General features: G+C 51.5%; 1 protein-coding gene across 1 annotated transcript in view; it reads left to right on the forward strand.

Moving 5' to 3' along the window:
- Positions 1-7729, forward strand: part of LRFN2 (leucine rich repeat and fibronectin type III domain containing 2) — a 176450-nt gene extending 168721 nt beyond the window's left edge. The window contains exon 3 of the mRNA XM_061195087.1: positions 6399-7729. Coding sequence (XP_061051070.1) covers positions 6399-7368 — 970 coding nt within the window. The 3' untranslated portion in view covers positions 7369-7729. The remainder of the gene's footprint in view (positions 1-6398) is intronic.
- The last annotated feature ends 9982 nt before the right edge of the window (positions 7730-17711 follow it).

Genomic DNA, 17711 nt, shown 5'->3' on the forward strand with positions numbered 1-17711 from the left:
CTCACTGAGTCACGCCAGCTCTATGGTAATCCTGCTCTGAAGAGCAGCCATGGGCCTTCCCCTGTTATCACTCAGGGCCGTGCATTCAGGGAAGGCCAGCATCTGGCACCAAAACCAGAAGAGGGGATTCTACCACTTGTACTAGTATTTCCAGTACTTCTCTCTAACGGCTGTCTGATCCTGAGACTAGAAACAACAAATATAAAACAGATCCATAGCACTCTGTCCCACTGAGTTTGAACACAGCCTCAGAATCCTTCTCAAAACTGGCACCCAGCAAATCCTCAGAGTTGGCACACAAGACACAATGTGTTTGCAAGGCCTCTAGAACCTGGCTCCTGGCTACTACCTTGGTGACTTCATTTCCTACCACTCTCCCTTTCCCTCACTCTGTTTCTGTCATACCGGCCTCCTCATGGCTCCTGCCTCAGGGCCATTGCACTGGCAGCTCCCTCTGTGGGAAAACTGCCCACAGACATCCACATAGCTCCCTCACTTCCTTCAGACCTCCCATGAGCATTCAGAAGTAGCAAAACAACCCTCATGGGACTCTCATCTCTACCCCTAATTAGCTATGGGGGGAATTCAGTTAATACCTGTCTCTAAAATGGGGAGCATAATTCCGAAAGGTACTTCCCAGGGTTATCAAGAGCATTTATTGAAATAATGTGACAGTGCTGGCTTCAAATCTTGGCTAGGCACAAACATTCTCTCTATGAGACCTTGGGCAAATCACTTAACTTCTCTGAGCCTTGATTTCTTCTTCTGTAAAATGGGGATAATAATAGTACCTCCCTCGTAGAGTTGCTGTGAGGATTAAATTAGTTAATACAGGTAGAGTACTCAGAACACTGCTTGACATATAGTGTGTTCAATAAATGCTAGCTGCCTTTGTAGTAATATATGTTTCTGGTTTTGGTTTTTAATTGCTGTCACATAGTTACCCTGACTCTGAGACTTGCTTCCTGCGATGATCTGATTCTGCTCAATTCAGTTCAAGGTAATACAGTGTAGGGAAGACCACGCTTGGTGGCCTGGCAGCCCTGGCTAACAACGCTGGCTCAGCCGCCTTCCAGCTGTGTGACCTTGAGCAGGTGACCGATCTGCCTGAGCCTCAGTTTCTTCATCTATAGTGTGGGGATAATTATTCCTACCTCATAGAGTCTGTGTGCAGAATCAGAGACCCAGCCTGTCAAGTGCCGGGCTTATAGTACGTACTCAATGAATCGTACGCCAGATAGAACCAGCCACGTCTCCTCTGCTCCCTTGCAGTTGTGCAGGAAAGCAAACAGGCCCCTTTGGGGCTGGCAGGTAGAGGGAGAGGCTGGGGAGCCAGGCTGCTTGCCTTGGTTTACTGAGTCCCTTTCATGTGCCCTGAGATGTCATGGCCGGCCAGAGAGGTTGGCAGGCTGGTGATTCTGTGACGAGCCAGTAATGAGGGTGCAGAGCCGGGGAAGTGGAGTGAGGGCAGCTTGACATGGTGTCTCCAAATTAGTGCTGGGGCTCAGCAGGCAGCCCGTGCATCATCGATGGGGGAGGGGAAGAGGAGAGCACCTAAAAGTGGTGATGCTGGGAGCTGAGGGGGATGGAGGCTGGAGGTAAAAGAGGTGGCGTTTGCTGACAGTTCCAGGAAGGCAAGAATCGCATTTCTTGTGTAGACACCAGCACCGACTTCTTCCTCTTACACAAAGACACACGCACCTCTTCAATCACCCCCACACACACTCACGCCCTCTTTTTCTCTGTCACACCTGCACATAACAGACTTCTCAAGTTCACCTCATCCTATCTGCAGGGGCCTGGATTAGCCAGGAGAGGCCAACTACCACAGCAAATGGATGCAAATGCATAAAGGCCCAAACATGGCAGAATTTGCTTTCTCGCTCTCCTGAGAGTCCAGGGCGGTTTACTGGCTTAGTCAGGAGGCCTTCCTCACGTGGAGACTCAGACACATGGTCTCCAGCATCCCTCGGGTGGGCCTTGTTGTCATCTGCCTGGCCAAGGCTGATCACTGCACCCAGGGTCCAGCCAGCAGAGGGGAAGGAGAGTCAGGCAAGTACTCCCGCTCTTGTAAGGCCTGGCGCAGAGGTACACACACTGCTGCCACCATATTCCATTGGCCAGAACTCGCCACCTGGACACCACTAAGTGCACAGTTGGCTGGGGAATGCGGTCTGGACTGAGCCCACGAAAGGGGGACAGTAGACTTTGGTGGTCAGCTCATAGGCTTTGCCCTGAGGCCCAGATGGAGACTCTAAGAACCTCTCCCGTCTCCGTTCCCAGATGCCCCAAATAGTAGCTTTAATGGCAGCAGTTAGGAAAGAGCAAACTTGGTCTGCAAGTGTCTCTGGGAGAGGTTACATGGGAAGTCCCCTCAGAAGTGTTAGGGAACATGTGGAGCCTCTGGGGGGCTGGGTGGAAGAGGGACAGAGCAGTGACCAACATTGTCTGGAACTAGAACCTTTGTGTACTATATACAAGTGAACACCTATACACACACACACACGCACACACATGCTCACAAATACCCACACAGCCGGCTCTCAAATGATAGACACGCAGATGCCCCCCACACATCGTTTCACACACATGCACGCACATTCATCTGCACTCACACACCCCAACACGTATCTACATGCAAGTCCATAAAGATTGTCAGGGGTGTGCTTCAAAGATGTAGAAAACGCCTCTCCCGAGAGATCCTCAGGACCAGGCAGTGTCTAAAGGTCACCAGCTATCGTATTTAACTAAGAATCCCTCACATTTGTACAAGCCTTAATATTTAACAAAGCAGTCTTTCATTCACTGCTCAACTATAGGGTAAATATTTACTCAGCAGTGACGCAAGGCAAGATATGATGATTGGCAACAGAGATGCAAAGGTGAAGACACAGCCCATGTCCTCCGGGGAGACACAGGCATCCACCGAGAAGGGCTCTAGCAGAGGAAGGCAGGGGGGCTGTGGGAGCAGAGAAAAGAGGTTGGGTCAGAGGTGACGTTGAGTCAGGCCTCGAAGGATGAGGTCACCAGGTGGAGAAAGATAAGTGGTTTCTAGGAAGAGGGGCTGCTCTACGCAAAGGCGTAAGGTGGTAGATTTGGGGAGTGATGAGTGATGCCGAGAAGGTGGCAAAGTGCTTCCTCCAGCTGGGGTTCTACTAGATAAGATGTGCTACTGCTGACATCAAGTAATGATAGTTTTTTCCCAAAGTGCAAGGAAAAAATAAGTTTTTCCTTCTTGTCGTGTAAATTATATGTCCTGTGTCACCTAGGATTCAGGAAGGAGAAAAAAACACAAAGAACACTCTAGATAGAAGAGGGAATTCAGTACTGGGGTTGGGTTACAGGTGATGGGATTGTTGAGGGGTCAGCATCACAGAGATTAGCTGCAGCAGGAAGCCACTGCCACCACCCACCCCGCCCAAGGATGGAGGTAATGGAGGAGATGGTTTGATCGGAGCCTAAGATCCAGGTCTCTCTGGCAGGAGGTAGAGCCCCTGGAGCTGGGATCACAGAGGAGGCTCAGGAGCTGAGAGGGAGACACCACTTAAAGCAGAAAAAGGAAGAAATACCTGGCTTCTCCCCTCCTCCCACCCTCCAGTCTTCCTCTGGGGCCTCCAGTGGCCAGCTCTCCCTGGGAGGCAAAGGAGCCTGGGAACAGGCAAGGGAGCCTGGGAAATGTAGTTCCTCGTTGTCCATGGGAGGGCAAGTGAAAGGGAAGACACACCTGAGAGCCAATAGCAGAATAACCAGTATGCTCCCGTGTGATTTCTTCTTAAACCTCTGCTATCAGCTGTAGAAATCAGCTGTAGATTTGTTTGCTAGTGTTAAACTGTTAGTAGTAGTAATAGTGGGGTCTGCTTCCCAGGATAAGATGGGTAAACACTGAGATGATTTCTGGGCTCGGAGTCCGTCTCCTGTGCCCTGGGATTGTGGTGAAGTTTAAATGCAATATTGAATGTGGAAACCCTTGTCACATACCAAGTGTTCAATAAAGCAGCCAGCCCGCCCCCTCCTCCATGGATATGCTCTTCCATCGCTCACAACCCAGAGAGGTGGCGCAACAAGGTGGGTCAGAGTCGACAGGAGCCGGACTGCCTGGGATTGAATGCCAGCTCTGCCATGTTACATCTGCTAATACCTCTGCAGAGCAAGGGTCACGACAGTGGCTGCTTCAGAGAGTTGCCGTAGGGCGAAGTGAGTTTATAGAAGTAGGACACCGAAAACAGAGCCTGGCACACACTTGCCATTAAGTGTTTGCTCTACTATTGTCACCGTTCTGGGTGTGCACAGCTCCTGCCCCTCCAACTCACATCACTTCCCTGAGGGGGGAGGAAGTGGGCCCGTGAAGCCCTGGGCTCTGCACAGCAGTTGGCCCAGCAGAACTGAGGTCCTGCTGGTGGAGGAGCGTGAGCCTCAATGGGCTCTGAATATTGCTCCAGGGAAGGGGGTGGCTGACCTGCCACAGGCCCGGGGCGGGGGGTGCAGTTTTCACTGAGATGAGGAAAAACATCCAAGTTTGTGGAAAGGCACAAGACTAGACTGTGGATCTAGAAGCTAGTGTTAAAGCCCCAACTGCCTCATCTTGGCAGTCCCAGCTGTGTGACCTGAGGCAAATCACTTAGCCTCTCTGAGCCTTGGCCATTCCTCCTCTGTGACATGAGGACACAGCATTACCATGATGCCCAGGTGAGACAGATAGACCTAAAGGGCTGGCTTGCAGGGCGCATGCTGCATCTGGGCCCCGACCTCCTCCACCCGCCTCTTCTGCCCCATGCACTGTAGCTATGGGTTGGGGATGGGGACGGGGGCAGAGGACTCAATTTCTTCCATGTGGCTTCCCCAGCAGCAGTGCGGGCCAAGAGTGAGGTGGGAGGCAGCAGCCTCCAGGGCTGCCCACTGACGGGTTGTCAATACCTGCCTGTCAGTCCCAGCCTCCGTGCGCAGTTCCTAGGTGGAAGTGTTCAGGCTCCAGTATTTCATATTTGAGATCTCAATTAAGCTGCCTGGCTCTGGGTGTGAGGGATTGACAGGCATGGATGGCACCCTGGATTAGTAGGGGACAGGAAAACGGAGGGCTCTTTGAGAGTGGAGGGCGATGGGGGAACTGCAGAGAGAGATGTGGCACCTTCAGGCCGAGGTATTTCTACAGGAGTGTTTATGGGGTGAGACAGGTGTCATTTCTAGGGACCCCCACCAGGAGGCATGATACTTGCACAAAGGCCTTAGAGATCATGGTTTGCATCCATGCTTCCTGAAGGTCCAGGCAGAAGGGGCCCAGGCTATGGTGGACGGGCCCCAGTGGGGGGAGACTGCTGCCCCCTCAGACCCTCCCTTAAGGTGAGAGACCAGTCAAGGCCTCCCCAACCAGTGATACCCTTTCCCAGGTGTCTTTGGATGCGCCTGGCCTGCTGTGGCAGTGATGGAGGACCCGTCCCCTCCCTCTGAGAAACAGTTGCCCACCATTCTTCAACATTGCACCATGCCCTTCCCCTCCAAGCAACACCCCCCCTCCCACCTCCAGTTTTCTTCTGCTTAGACTCCAGTCTGCACCAGCAAGCGTTCTCCCTTCTGAGGCATGAGAAAGTCATGTGGAGATGAGGATGGAGTTGGTCCCTGAGGGCAGGACCTTGTCTGTGACTCAGTACAGCACCAGGCTCAGAACAAGCCTCAGTCAATGCTGAGGAATCTCCCAGGACAGACAAGGGGTGGACCCAGCCTCTGGGAGGGTGCTGAGGGGCCAGGGCCGACCTTACTCTCACCCCCACTGCCCAGAGACCCAGAGACTATTTGCAGCAGACAAGGCAGAAGTGGGGAGGTGGGGAGTCCCTTTTGTTCAGTTTTTGCTTCTTCACACCTTTAATCTCTCTGCCTCTCCTGTCCCTCCCTCTGCCCCTCCCCGTGTGCTTCCTCTCTCCTCTCTGCTGAATCTCTCCCCTTTCTTCCCTGAACCTCTATCTCTAACCAATTTCCACTGTCTCTACTGTCAACTATCCCCCCGTCTCATTCCCTTCTTTTATTTCCACATCTTCTGGGTTGTTCCCTGCACCTGATCGCCGATGTCTTTCTCTGTGTACCTGCTTCTGGCACTTCCACCCTCCACCCCGGAATATTTCTCTCTCGTTTCCCTTTTCACCCCAACCTGTCTCTGTTCTCTCACCCGGGTCCCCCTCCTCCCCCTCCCCTCTGTCTCCCCGTCTCTCCCTTTTCCTGTCTCTCCACCTGTCACCCTCTTCTGCTCTGCCTCATTCTCTCTGTGTCCCTGCACCTGTGGCTCTCTCTCCCTCTCCATCTCTCCTGTCTCTGTCACCCTCTCTCTTTTTTCTACTTCTCCTCTGTCCCCCCATCACCCTACTGTCCCTCACCATCCCTCCCCCTCTATGCCCACCCACCCCCCGCAGGATGATCCCAGCCTCCAACAAGACCTTCGTGGTCAACAACCTGGTGTCAGGGACTGGCTACGACCTGTGCGTACTGGCCATGTGGGATGACACGGCCACCACGCTCACGGCCACCAACATCGTGGGCTGTGCCCAGTTCTTCACCAAGGCCGACTACCCGCAGTGCCAGTCCCTGCACAGCCAGATCCTGGGTGGCACCATGATCCTGGTCATCGGCGGCATCATCGTGGCCACGCTGCTGGTCTTCATCGTCATCCTCATGGTGCGCTACAAGGTCTGCAACCAGGAGGGCGCCGGGAAGCCGGCGGCCACCGTCAGCAACGTGCACTCACAGACCAATGGGGCCCAGCCCCCCGCATTGGGCAGTGCACCCAGCGGGGCCCCCGCACCCGGGCCGCCCAAGGTGGTTGTGCGCCACGAGCTCATGGACTTCAGCGCCGGCCTGGCCCGAGGCAGCGACTCCTCTTCCTCCAGTTCCCTGGGCATGGGGGAGGCTGCAGGGCTGGGACGGGGCCCCTGGAGGCTCCCACCCCCCGCCCCCCGCCCCAAGCCCAACCTTGATCGCCTGATGGGGGCCTTCGCCTCCTTGGACCTCAAAAGTCAGAGAAAGGAGGAGCTGCTGGACTCCAGGACTCCAGGCGGGAGAGGGTCTGGGACATCGGCCAGGGGCCACCCCTCGGACCGAGAGCCATTGCTGGGGCCGCCCGCGGCCCGGGCCAGGAGCCTGCTCCCCTTGCCCCTGGAGGGCAAGGCCAAACGCAGTCACTCCTTTGACATGGGGGACTTTGCGGCTGCGGCTGCGGGAGGGGTCACCCCTGGTGGCTACAGCCCCCCTCGGAGGGTCTCGAACATCTGGACAAAGCGCAGCCTCTCTGTCAACGGCATGCTCTTGCCCTTTGAGGAGAGTGACCTGGCGGGGGCCCGGGGAACTTTTGGCAGCTCCGAGTGGGTGATGGAGAGCACAGTGTAGGCCTGGTGGGGGGGTGGGGTGGGCATCCTCCCTCCCACCCGGTCAGGGTGAGAGAAGAGGAAAGCATCTTTACCCACAAGTCTTTGTGGTGTTTCCATGGTGATGTTTACATCCAGGGACAGTTTTGTCTCCCTGTCAATGGCCTCCCCTCCCCACCACACCACTCACACTACCTTCCCAGGCCAGTCCCCCACCGCCCATCGGGCTGTGCTCAGGGAAAGCAGACTCGATGGCTCAAATGTCAGACTAAGACCTGAGTGTTTGGAAAGGTGGGGCTCCTGCCTTTCTAATCACAAATGTAGCCTATAAGCAAGCGGCTTTGCATTGCTGATGGTTCCGGTGTTGTTTTTATTTCTTAATTTATTTCTTCCACTTCCCCGACTCCTCCTCTTCAGTGACACGGATAACGGAGAGTTTACTCTACGCGCGAAAGCGGGTTCCCAGCAGCCCTGGTGGTGGGCGATCATTGCCAATTGAGAAGAGCAGGGAATAATTTGGGTTGCACATTTGTTTGGGGGAAGACTGGAGTCCCCCGCCCAGACGCCTCATTATTCCCAAGAGTCCCCACACTTGGGAGGGATGAGTGACCTCCCCCATCCCTGGCCCAGCTTCCTCTGCTTCTCAAACACCCATCACATCAGCTTAAACTAGAAGGGTAACTTCCAGAATTCTACGTGCGGGAGAGGGAGAAGGGTTTTTATGAGACACAAGGGCATAAGGGATGTTAACTTTTGGAGTTGCTTTGGGATTTTTGCCTCTTTTGGGGGAAGCTGGGACAGGGAGTCCCCATGGACATGGGGTGGGGGGGGCAAGAGGGCTTCTCTTAATTAAGGAGAGCAGAGTGGGGTGGCAGAAGGAGCACTGGACACAGGATCCAAAGCTCTGAGTTTGGGTTCCAGAGCCACCACCGAATAACCAGCTAAACACAGTGGGCAAGACCCTTTCTCTCTTTGGACCTCAGGCTCCTAATTCATAAAATACTGCGATCATACCAAGTCTCCAATTCCCTTCCAGCTCGAAGGACTAAGGACTCTTCATGACTAAATGAACTGTAGGGTTTGAAGCTTGAAGAGGTGTTTGCGATCATCTCATCCTTAACCCACTCTTCCCTTCCCCCAAGGGTCTAAAGGACTTGCCCAAGGTCACATAGTGCATTAGTGACCAAGTCAGGGCAGGGCCCAAGGCCACTTACCTCCTGGGGGTGGTGCTTGAAATCCATTACCCTGTCTTCACCGTAGCTAGGGTGTTTCTATGTCCAAAGTCTGTCCCTTGTTTGTTCCTGAAGAAGGTGGCTCAGGGTGGGACATGGGGACACGGGGGATGCCTTCCATGGATGCCGTTCACGAGGAGGATCCATCATGGAAATGACAGGATGGCGACGGGAGGGGCACACGGGCTCCTTTCCATCTAGGGATTGACCCCCACACTCCCAGACAGTGGCCAGAGGGGGCAGACGAGACGTGGCGGGGGAGAAAAGGCTTTGGAAGCATCTGAAGGTCTTTCCCCGCATCTCTGTCTCTCCTGGTCCCTGTCTGTTCCAGGTCTCTCCTCATTGTCAACGCACTACCTCTCCCCACCTCATTTTTTCCTCTCTTGAGCATCTGCCATAGATCTCTAGCCTGTGTCTCTTGTTCTCCCTCCTTCTGCCACTTGCTGACTACACAGCCTACAAAGCATATAGATGAGTCCATTTGGGGCTGAAACGTTCTAATGGGCTCAGACCTGGAGCTGAGCTGGTGGCCCCCAACCCTGCCCAGAACACACAGGGAGAGGGCGGGGAGCTGTCTATGCAGGACTGCCTTCTGGCTCCTCCCAGGAGCCTCCAAATCCCATGCCTTCGTCCTCCTCCCCCTCTTCCTTTCTCTCCTCGCCTTCCCTCTACTCTCCTGTCTTCATTCTTTTTCTCCTGGTGCCTCTCTGCCTCCCCCAGTCCCTTTCTGGTCCTGACCAGGACATTAACAGACCAGGCCATTAACAGACCAGGCCAGTCTCTTCCTGAGACCACAAGCTAACTTTCAGCCTGGGTGCCAGAGCACATGCTTTCTGCAGTCATGAGGGCGCCCCTAGCCTCGGTGACTTGAAATTTCTCCCATCCTCCCTCTTTCTCGGACCCGTTTTCCTCCACTCCTTTTTCCCTCTGCACTTTCTCACTAAGCCTTTCTAAATGTAGCCATTGAGGAAGTGACCCCAAATACCACCTCTCTTTTTGCCTTTGGGTTCAGATGCCCAGAGGGAAAGTGGTGGACATCGGAACGCGGGGGGGTGGGGGGAATCAACTGTCTGTCCTCATCAGCGGCTCCGAGCTCTGTCGTTACATGGTATGTACTCACGCTTGTGTTTGTCAGGTTTCTGACTTGGAGTTTTGGAAAGTGACATCCCTGTGGGCAGAATACAAATGCCAATCTTCTCTTTTGCTAAAAAAAAAAAAAAAAAAAATGTACAGTAAAATGTACAGTTTTAAAAACAACAACGGATCACACTTCTTGGGAGAGAGAAAAAAAAGAACATTCCTGTGTCTGTGAATGTCTGTTGTTTATTTCTCTGGAAACGCTGTGGTTTTCTGAAGGTGGCTTTGAGGTGGCATTTTCCCTTACACCTGTGTTTGGTACCGCCTAGTGAGAGCCTGCTTCCTGCCAAGTTCACGTATAAGATGGGAGCCTTCTGAAATAAGAGAGAATGGGGCCGCCCTCCTGGAGTAAAGGTCAGTAGAGGGTCTGGAATTAAGCTCCAGGCTAAGAAGGAATAGTCCATCCCCGGCTACAACCTGATCCCTCCATTCTGTCGCCTTCCAGCCCTGCCTCCTTTTCCCCGGATGGCCACTACCGCACGTAGCCACTAGGGGAGCCCGAGTACCTTCCACCCACTTTGAGCCCAAGGTGGCATTTTTTCAAAAGGGTCTTTTACTGGGGAACCAGGACAACAAACCAAAGCACAGACCCACGGTAGAGAAACAAATGAGCTTCTGGAACACAGCTTCCTGACCCTATCTTCCTCTAGTGTCTAGGTCAGTACTGTCCAAGAGGAATAAAGTGTGAACCTCACTGTAATTCTAAATTTTCTAGTAGCCCATTAAATCAAGTATAAAGAAACAGGTGAAATTAATTTAACAATATAGTTTATTTAGCCAAATATATAAAAATATTTTCATTTCAACGTATAATCACTATAAAATGATTAATAAGATATTTTACTCTTTTTATTGTACAAAGTGTTGGGAATCATGTGTGTTTCACATGGCACATCTCAGTTCAGACCAGCTGCCTTTAAAGTGCTTGAGAGCCACATGGGGCTGGTACAGTGCAGCTCTACACATACAACCACTGACTTGCAAGCACAGCTTCTGACAGGGGAAGGAAGCTAACAGTTACTGAGCACCTACAGTTCCAGGTCCTGTGTTGCTCTTCACACGCACGTCTCGCTGAATCCTCACTGCAGCCTCTCAAGGTAACTATTATTATGCCAGTTTTACAAATGAAGGGGCTGAGGCTCAGAGGGCTTAAGTTACTTGCCCAAGGTCACACATGGCTGCAAGCCTTAGCTCTTCGCATGACATCACACGGCCTCCCCTATCCTTTCTTCCTCCCTTCAACTCATTCGTTACAGACTGTATTTTATACTGACTGAAGTACTCAAACTTACAGCCTGATCTGGAAACCCTGGGTTTGGCCCGAAGGTCTGCTAAAATTCTCAGAGTGTTGACTCCAGGCAAGGGCCCCTTGGTTAAGTGGTTTCCTCTGACCCCTGCATTAGCCTTTCTGGCCCTTTTTGGCTTGTAACACATTCCCATCCCAGGAAAATTCCCCTGATCATCCCTTCTCCTGGCCTGGTGGCCTCTAGAGGTCCCTTGTTTAATAGCTTTCCAACCTCCAGCCTCATCTGGCCCCCTCTGCCCTGAAAACCTGTAACTTTGTACCCTTAAGACAGAAAACCTCACACAGCTCACTCTAATGTCCAAACCCATCTTCTCGCCTCTTCCTAACTCAAAACTTTTGTCCCTATCAGGAGAGATGCTTGCCTACCCAGATCCTCTTTCCTGACAGAGAGAAGCCTTTAGCTCTCTGATCTCTCACAGAAGAGAGGTAGCTGATACACTCTGAGCCTGGCTGAATTACTGAGTTTCTGGCAAGTGTTCGACCCCCTCTCCCCAAGTTCTTGATAATGACACATCCCTCAGATTCCCCTCAAAGGAGATTTTTTTCATTTTTGCCATGATTACAGCATTGAAATTCCAAAATAACCTAGACTCATTTTTTTTTTTCTTTTTAAGGGATATCATTTCTAACCAGGTAAGAGGAAGGTCACTGTCTCAGATGGCCCCTTCCCAAATGGATAGTAACTTTTCTCCCAGAGTCTGCGGGTATAGACTTTTCATAAGTACAGCCTGAGTACTTCCGTGTCTTCTGTTCTCTGTTCTCAGTGTGTCTGCAGTAAAGGTCTCAGGGCTTCAGCAAACTGGGTGGGGTTTCCTCTGTTCTTGCAGCCATGGGGGTTTGCAAACGGCTGCTGGTAAAATAGACACACTTATTCAAAACAAAAGACTGTCGGCAGGCAGCAGTCAAAACCTGAACACACAATTTTATACAGCACACCCAGATCCCAAACCCAGCAACGTTCCGTGTGATGCAGTTGGCAGCAGGAAAAGTTCGTTGTGACAAGAAGGCTTCTCACAGGTAAACACCTGACGCTTCTACTTTTGCGTAATAGAATCAGACCCATCTAGGTTGCTCTGCAAACATCTCAAAGGAACACTGCCCCCTTCTCAGTTTAAAAATATCTACTTGTGCTTTCAGGCTTTAAACCAAAGATCTTATTTTCTCAGCTTATTTCATTATCTTATTTCAGGTCCCCCAACTCACAGCCAGTGAATGTTTACAAGGCTCATGGGTTTCCCTTCCCTGCAGCCTCTGGCAGAAGGAAATTGATATGCTTCCCAACAGACCAAAGAGGGGAGCTGAGCTTTACCTCTGCAGCTATCCTGTGATCCCCGTCCTGGCCATTCAGCATCTTCCCACAGGTGCAACAGCCATGTCCTCATTTGGGACAACGTTTGGCATCTTTCTTCTGCTCGCTGACTCTGGGGAAATGGGCCCAGATTGCAGGCTCTTGTCTGGTTATTTTCCTGTTTTTGTTGGGATAACTGATCTGATCCCTTTAGCCAACAGTCAAATGTAGTCCGAGTGACTCAGAGCCAGCATACTCTCCACCATTTTGTGCTGGAGTCTCTCTGGGGCTGCAGCAAGGAAGATCTCACTAGCCAGCCCCTTTCTGAGATGTCAGTGTCTCGCGCAGTTACCCACTTGATTCCCTACTGATGAGGGGGTGAATCTGGCATTACACCCATCTCCATGGGATCACCAAGCCCATCTGGTCCGCAGCCAGTCAGCCTACTGACCAGCCTCCCACAGCCCTGGGCCCCTCCGTCCAGGCTGCCCATCTGCTTAGGTGATGATGATCATACCCCCTCTTCTTTTGCCGCCTCCTCTGTAACATGTGTTCATTGGTGCTCCCTGGCACACCCAGCAACGACTCCAGCATTTATATGTTTTGCAAGGGTGAGTTTTCTTTCCTTTGAATGGCCAGTGCTATCTCCGAGATGTCCCCTGTTCCCCAAACCGTGGTTACCTCTGTCAGCTGACCTTCCTGAGACCATTCCCACTATCCCATGAGACAAAACCTCAGAGCCCCACACCTGTCCCCTCAGTCGCTGACTTGGCATGTCCTGGTAACAAGCAAGTATCTTGCTCACCATTTGAGAAGGAATATTACCGAGAAGAAGAGAATTAAGCCCTCATTTACATCCAGTAATCTTGAATGTTCCCCTCCTGGGTTCTCTGTCATACTTTTTCCCACATATTCCTTTGGGGAATCTCTCAAGGATATGATCCTGCCTGTCTACCAAGGATGGCCTCGTTGCCTTACCTACCCTGACTAATTATGAGAAAGTTCTTATCCCTTCATTAGGTTGACACAAGGTTGGCATTTTCCGAGTGGATGTTGAACTGCAAAATTAAATTGATAACAGCTGTTCATTGAGTTTCCTATGTGCCATGCACTATTCTAAGAGCTTGCTATAGATCATTTCACTTTATCATCAAAACGATTCAATCAAGTGGGTATCATTATCATCCCCACCAGGGAAGCTAAGGTAGAGAGGGGTTAAATAACTTGCCCAAGGTCACACAGCTAGTGAGTGGCAGAGCTGGGTAAACACTCAATAAATTGATTTACACTGAAGTTACTAACAGAACTGCACAGACCATTAGAAATGCAGAGCTGGCTGGGTTTCAGGTCAAAGGCCTGAGTCCTGGTATATAAACCTTGAATTTGAGAAAACAGTCCAGCAGAAAAAATGAGAGAGTTGGAGAAATCAGTGCTGTGTGTTTTCGGCATGCATTTGCTGACCTACTGTGTGCCCTGCACTGTGCCCGGTATCGAGAGAAATCGAAATAAAAGTGAAGGACACTGGGCACGCACTGGAGGGCCTTACACACTTCCGAGGGGCAGGGACATTAGCTGGTTTCTAGATCTCTGGTTTTACAAAGATGGCCTGTTTTCACTCGTCTTAAGATAACCTATAGCTCTGAAGAACCCACTATCCAGGAGGAGACGGATGGGTGGATGGATTGGCCAGAAGCCCACGTGGCACCTCTGGCTGGAAGAATTCACTAGATTTTAATTTCCAAAGGGACCAGCATGGCAAAGTGACTGGCTTTGGGTCAGACGGGCCCAGCCAGGCCTGGAATCCTGTACTGGACAAGCAGGGACAGAGGAGACAATTCTAGCTGCCCAGGAGCTTCTGAGGTGGGTGGGAGGGGGGACGAGACAACAAAGCAGTCCTGGAAGAGGGCAGGAGGGGCAGTTGCAAAGAACTGGAGGGTCCTGAGTAGCCCAAGGCAGGTGCAGTTGCTCCTGGTGGGGAGGGGCCATCCAGTGGGAGGAGCTGGATTCAGAGCCTATTTCTTGGCCTGAGTTTCCTTTCCTGTAAAATATCAATGGTAAGCATCAACTTCAGTAAGTATGCCTGAGGAGTTACCATTTAGTTATATAGATCACACATCAGGTTGGAAAAGGCATAGTGATAAAAGTCATTATTATTGATGGTATGCATCATTGAAAACATTATTATAAATTACAGCATATTAGTGATAATAATAGGTATCTCAAGTTCACCGAATCCCAGGACTCACAGAGTTATTAGAGGTCATCCACTCTAGCCTCCCTCAGTGGGTATTAGAATCCCCTGTTCAATATCCATGAAAACTGTTATTAATCTTACTACAGGCAAGATCGTGCAGGAGGAATTTGAGAATTTACCCAGGCAGGCTGTGGCTCCCTGTACTCCAATCAGACCAGTGCCGGATGGTTATGTTTCCGTATTCCTGGTGGGCCCTTGCAGAACCATTATTCCTGCCTTCACGAGAAATCCAGAGCCCAGAGAGAAAGCAGCTTTCAGAGACTGCTGTGGCCAAACCACAGGTAGGTAGGAAACCAGGTACAGAGCCAGGGCCCTGCCTGGGAAAATCTGCGGAGGGGCTGTTCCCCTGCTGAGTCAACGCTGGTCATGACATTGAGAGAAGGAAGGAGGTAGGAAAGGGGCAGAAAGCACATGGTAGCCTCTGCAGCCCCTGATACTCCTTTGTGTTCTGAGATCCACTGTCCCAGCAGCTAGAAGGACCTGGAAGATTCCAGACCTCTCCCCTGGGTTCCCTCACTCATCGGTTCCCCAATCCCTGCTCACACTTCACCCTTGTCTCACATCTGGCATAGTGAGGAAAATCTAACAACCAGGGCTCTGGAATGACACAAATGCTGCCACTAAAAATCTCCCATTGGCTTTTCTTTATTCCTTTGGGTTAAAAGACTTTTTCCCTTCTACAATGTAAATACCCATGGGAAGACTCTGCCAGGTGCCAGGTAAGCCATCCAGGGAGAGGCCGGCTCTGTTCAAGGATGTAGAGTGGGCCAGAGGGTCCCCACTTGAGTCCGGCGGCGAGCACTTTCCGAGGGGTGGTGGGGTGACCCCAGGCAGCCTCTCCTTAACATCCAGGTCTCCTGTAGCACAAGCAACATCCACCTGCCTGAGGAGGGAAGATTAAGATTGGCTCCCAGCTGGGTTTTTACTTCTGAAGCAGCACGTTAGTCCCAACTTGACTGAAGAAAGAACGTTAGAGAAATATTTCACTCCATCTGGAGGTCAGAGGGGGCAGGCTAGAGTGTGCATAGCTGGACAGGCCCCTTGGGAGAGCTGATGGTGCACAGGTGCTTCAGGAAGGGCAGCAGGACACGATGCTGGGGATTAGGTGACCCCCACACACCGAGAGCTTGGCTTCCATGTCGAGAGTAAATGGAGACAACTGTGGGTCACCCCAGAGGTCTGGGAGGAGGTGGGGAGGACCTCAACAGCAATCAAGGGGCCAAATTCTTTCTTGATCTTCACACTTTCAAGCGTTCTGATGAGATTCTACCTTCTGAGGAATCCTGCAAACAGCTGTAGCTTAGTTCAGCCCTGACCTGTTAGGGAAGCAGAGGCTGGGACTTTTCTCTTGAGCTCTAGGGCCTTCCACCTCCCTAAGATTTCTGGAAAGTGCGGCTTTGCGCCAGGCATGAAAAAGCAAGATCCTCTTGTCTGAACCCCTCCATCTTCGGTTTGGAGTAAAGAACAAGATGGAGTGGGCCCAGGCAAGAGTATCCATATTCCAGGGGTGGTCAACCAAGTTTCCTTCCCTACCTCCAACTTGTCTGCAGAATCATGAGGGATGAAACATAACTGGAGACATTTAAGATACACAGTCGGCAGCAGAGTTAGACTGTACAGCATCTCACTATTACAAATAAATTCTTTCACATGGATTATCATTCCTTCCATTCCTTACCTAAAAACTCCAATTTACACATTACTGCTTTCCCCACTTTATAGATTTTCCAAATTGAGGATGAAAGTTGTCCATTTCCCCCCAAGTTCTTATAGAGCTTATAAAGCCGAAGTGGGTCTCAAACTTTGTATCTTCTGACCCCACAACTGGAGTTCTCTTCATGCCACACCACTGACACTCAGCCGTTACAGTGCTGGCTGCCACAATAGGTAGGAAGGCAGCCAGAGGTAGGAAAGACAGTAGCCCCACAAGCAGGTCTTGGAGAGGCAGACAAAGGCTATAGGACCCTGGAAAGTTGAGAGATAGGGCTGAGAAGGGCAGCTCTGCCAGGGATTCTCTGTGGACATGAGGCTCTCTCAGCCCTCCAGGGCCAGTCCAGCTGGGACAGGGGTTAGACACCATCGTCCACTGTGGGCTAAGCAAAAAAGAAGGGACGTGAGACGGGTCCAGGCAAGGACGAGTAGGGCAGGGATGAGGGGCAGGACCAGAAGAGCTTTTGGGAGGACACAGCTGCGCAGGTCCGAGGTGTGGATCCAGCCTGTGTGCCGTCCACATCTAGAAGAGGGGGAAGGAGCAGAGGACAGGGCTCGGGCTCCACATGGAGTGTCCTTGAGGGCCCTCAACCTAGTGAAGCCAGAAGGCTAGCAGGGCCCATCCGGGAGTTGAGGTCGTTTTCAGGATTCGAGTGACTGTACTGTATGCTCTGAGGCTCTAGTTCCTCAAAGGAACTAGTCCGGCAAAGGCTCTTGACCCCATGTAGGAAGAGAGAAGCACATTGGAAAATCGTGGCTATGTCTACACCTGCATTTCAAGGCCTAGTGAAGGAAGGAAGGGCTGGCTTCTCCATGAATACTGGAGGCTTCGGGGCACAGCCCCACCATCAAGTCCACTTGTCCCTTCCAGGTCTCCACGAGGGGATGGCTGGAGACTAAATGAGTGGAGAATGATGGAAGTCAATGAGCCCCAGGCCTTTCAGATTGTTCCAGGTGCACTGACCTGTCACACCCAGTCTCCGGGGGACGGGCTGTTGCACAGAAGGATGGAAGGCTTTCAGAAAGTTTTATGGTATCTGGGTTGGTCTTGAACCAGCTACGGGAGGGAGGACTTGGGACTCTTTCCTTTTGGTTGTGATACACCATAAATAGGCAAGCTCTTGACAGAATACAAAGGACTGTCCAAGCAGGAGAGAGGGAACTAGTGTTATTTACCAAACAGTGTAGTAAGCACCTCATAAATGGGTTAGATCACCCATTTTCTCACTGAGAAAACAGACACGCAGACAGGTGTTAATGACTTGCTGCCAGGTCTTACAACTAGTTAGGGGGAGGGCTAGGTAATCACTTGAAAACTGGAGTTGCCCCAAAGTAACCTATGGAACAGCAAAGGACATTAGAATTTCAGCAAATTTTCTGGAAGGTGAGCAATGAGGGTTAAGAGCAAATGTAACATTAAAAAGCAGAAGACATGGAG

Source organism: Eubalaena glacialis, chromosome 7 (genome assembly GCF_028564815.1).
Source record: "Eubalaena glacialis isolate mEubGla1 chromosome 7, mEubGla1.1.hap2.+ XY, whole genome shotgun sequence".
NCBI lineage: Eukaryota > Metazoa > Chordata > Mammalia > Artiodactyla > Balaenidae > Eubalaena > Eubalaena glacialis.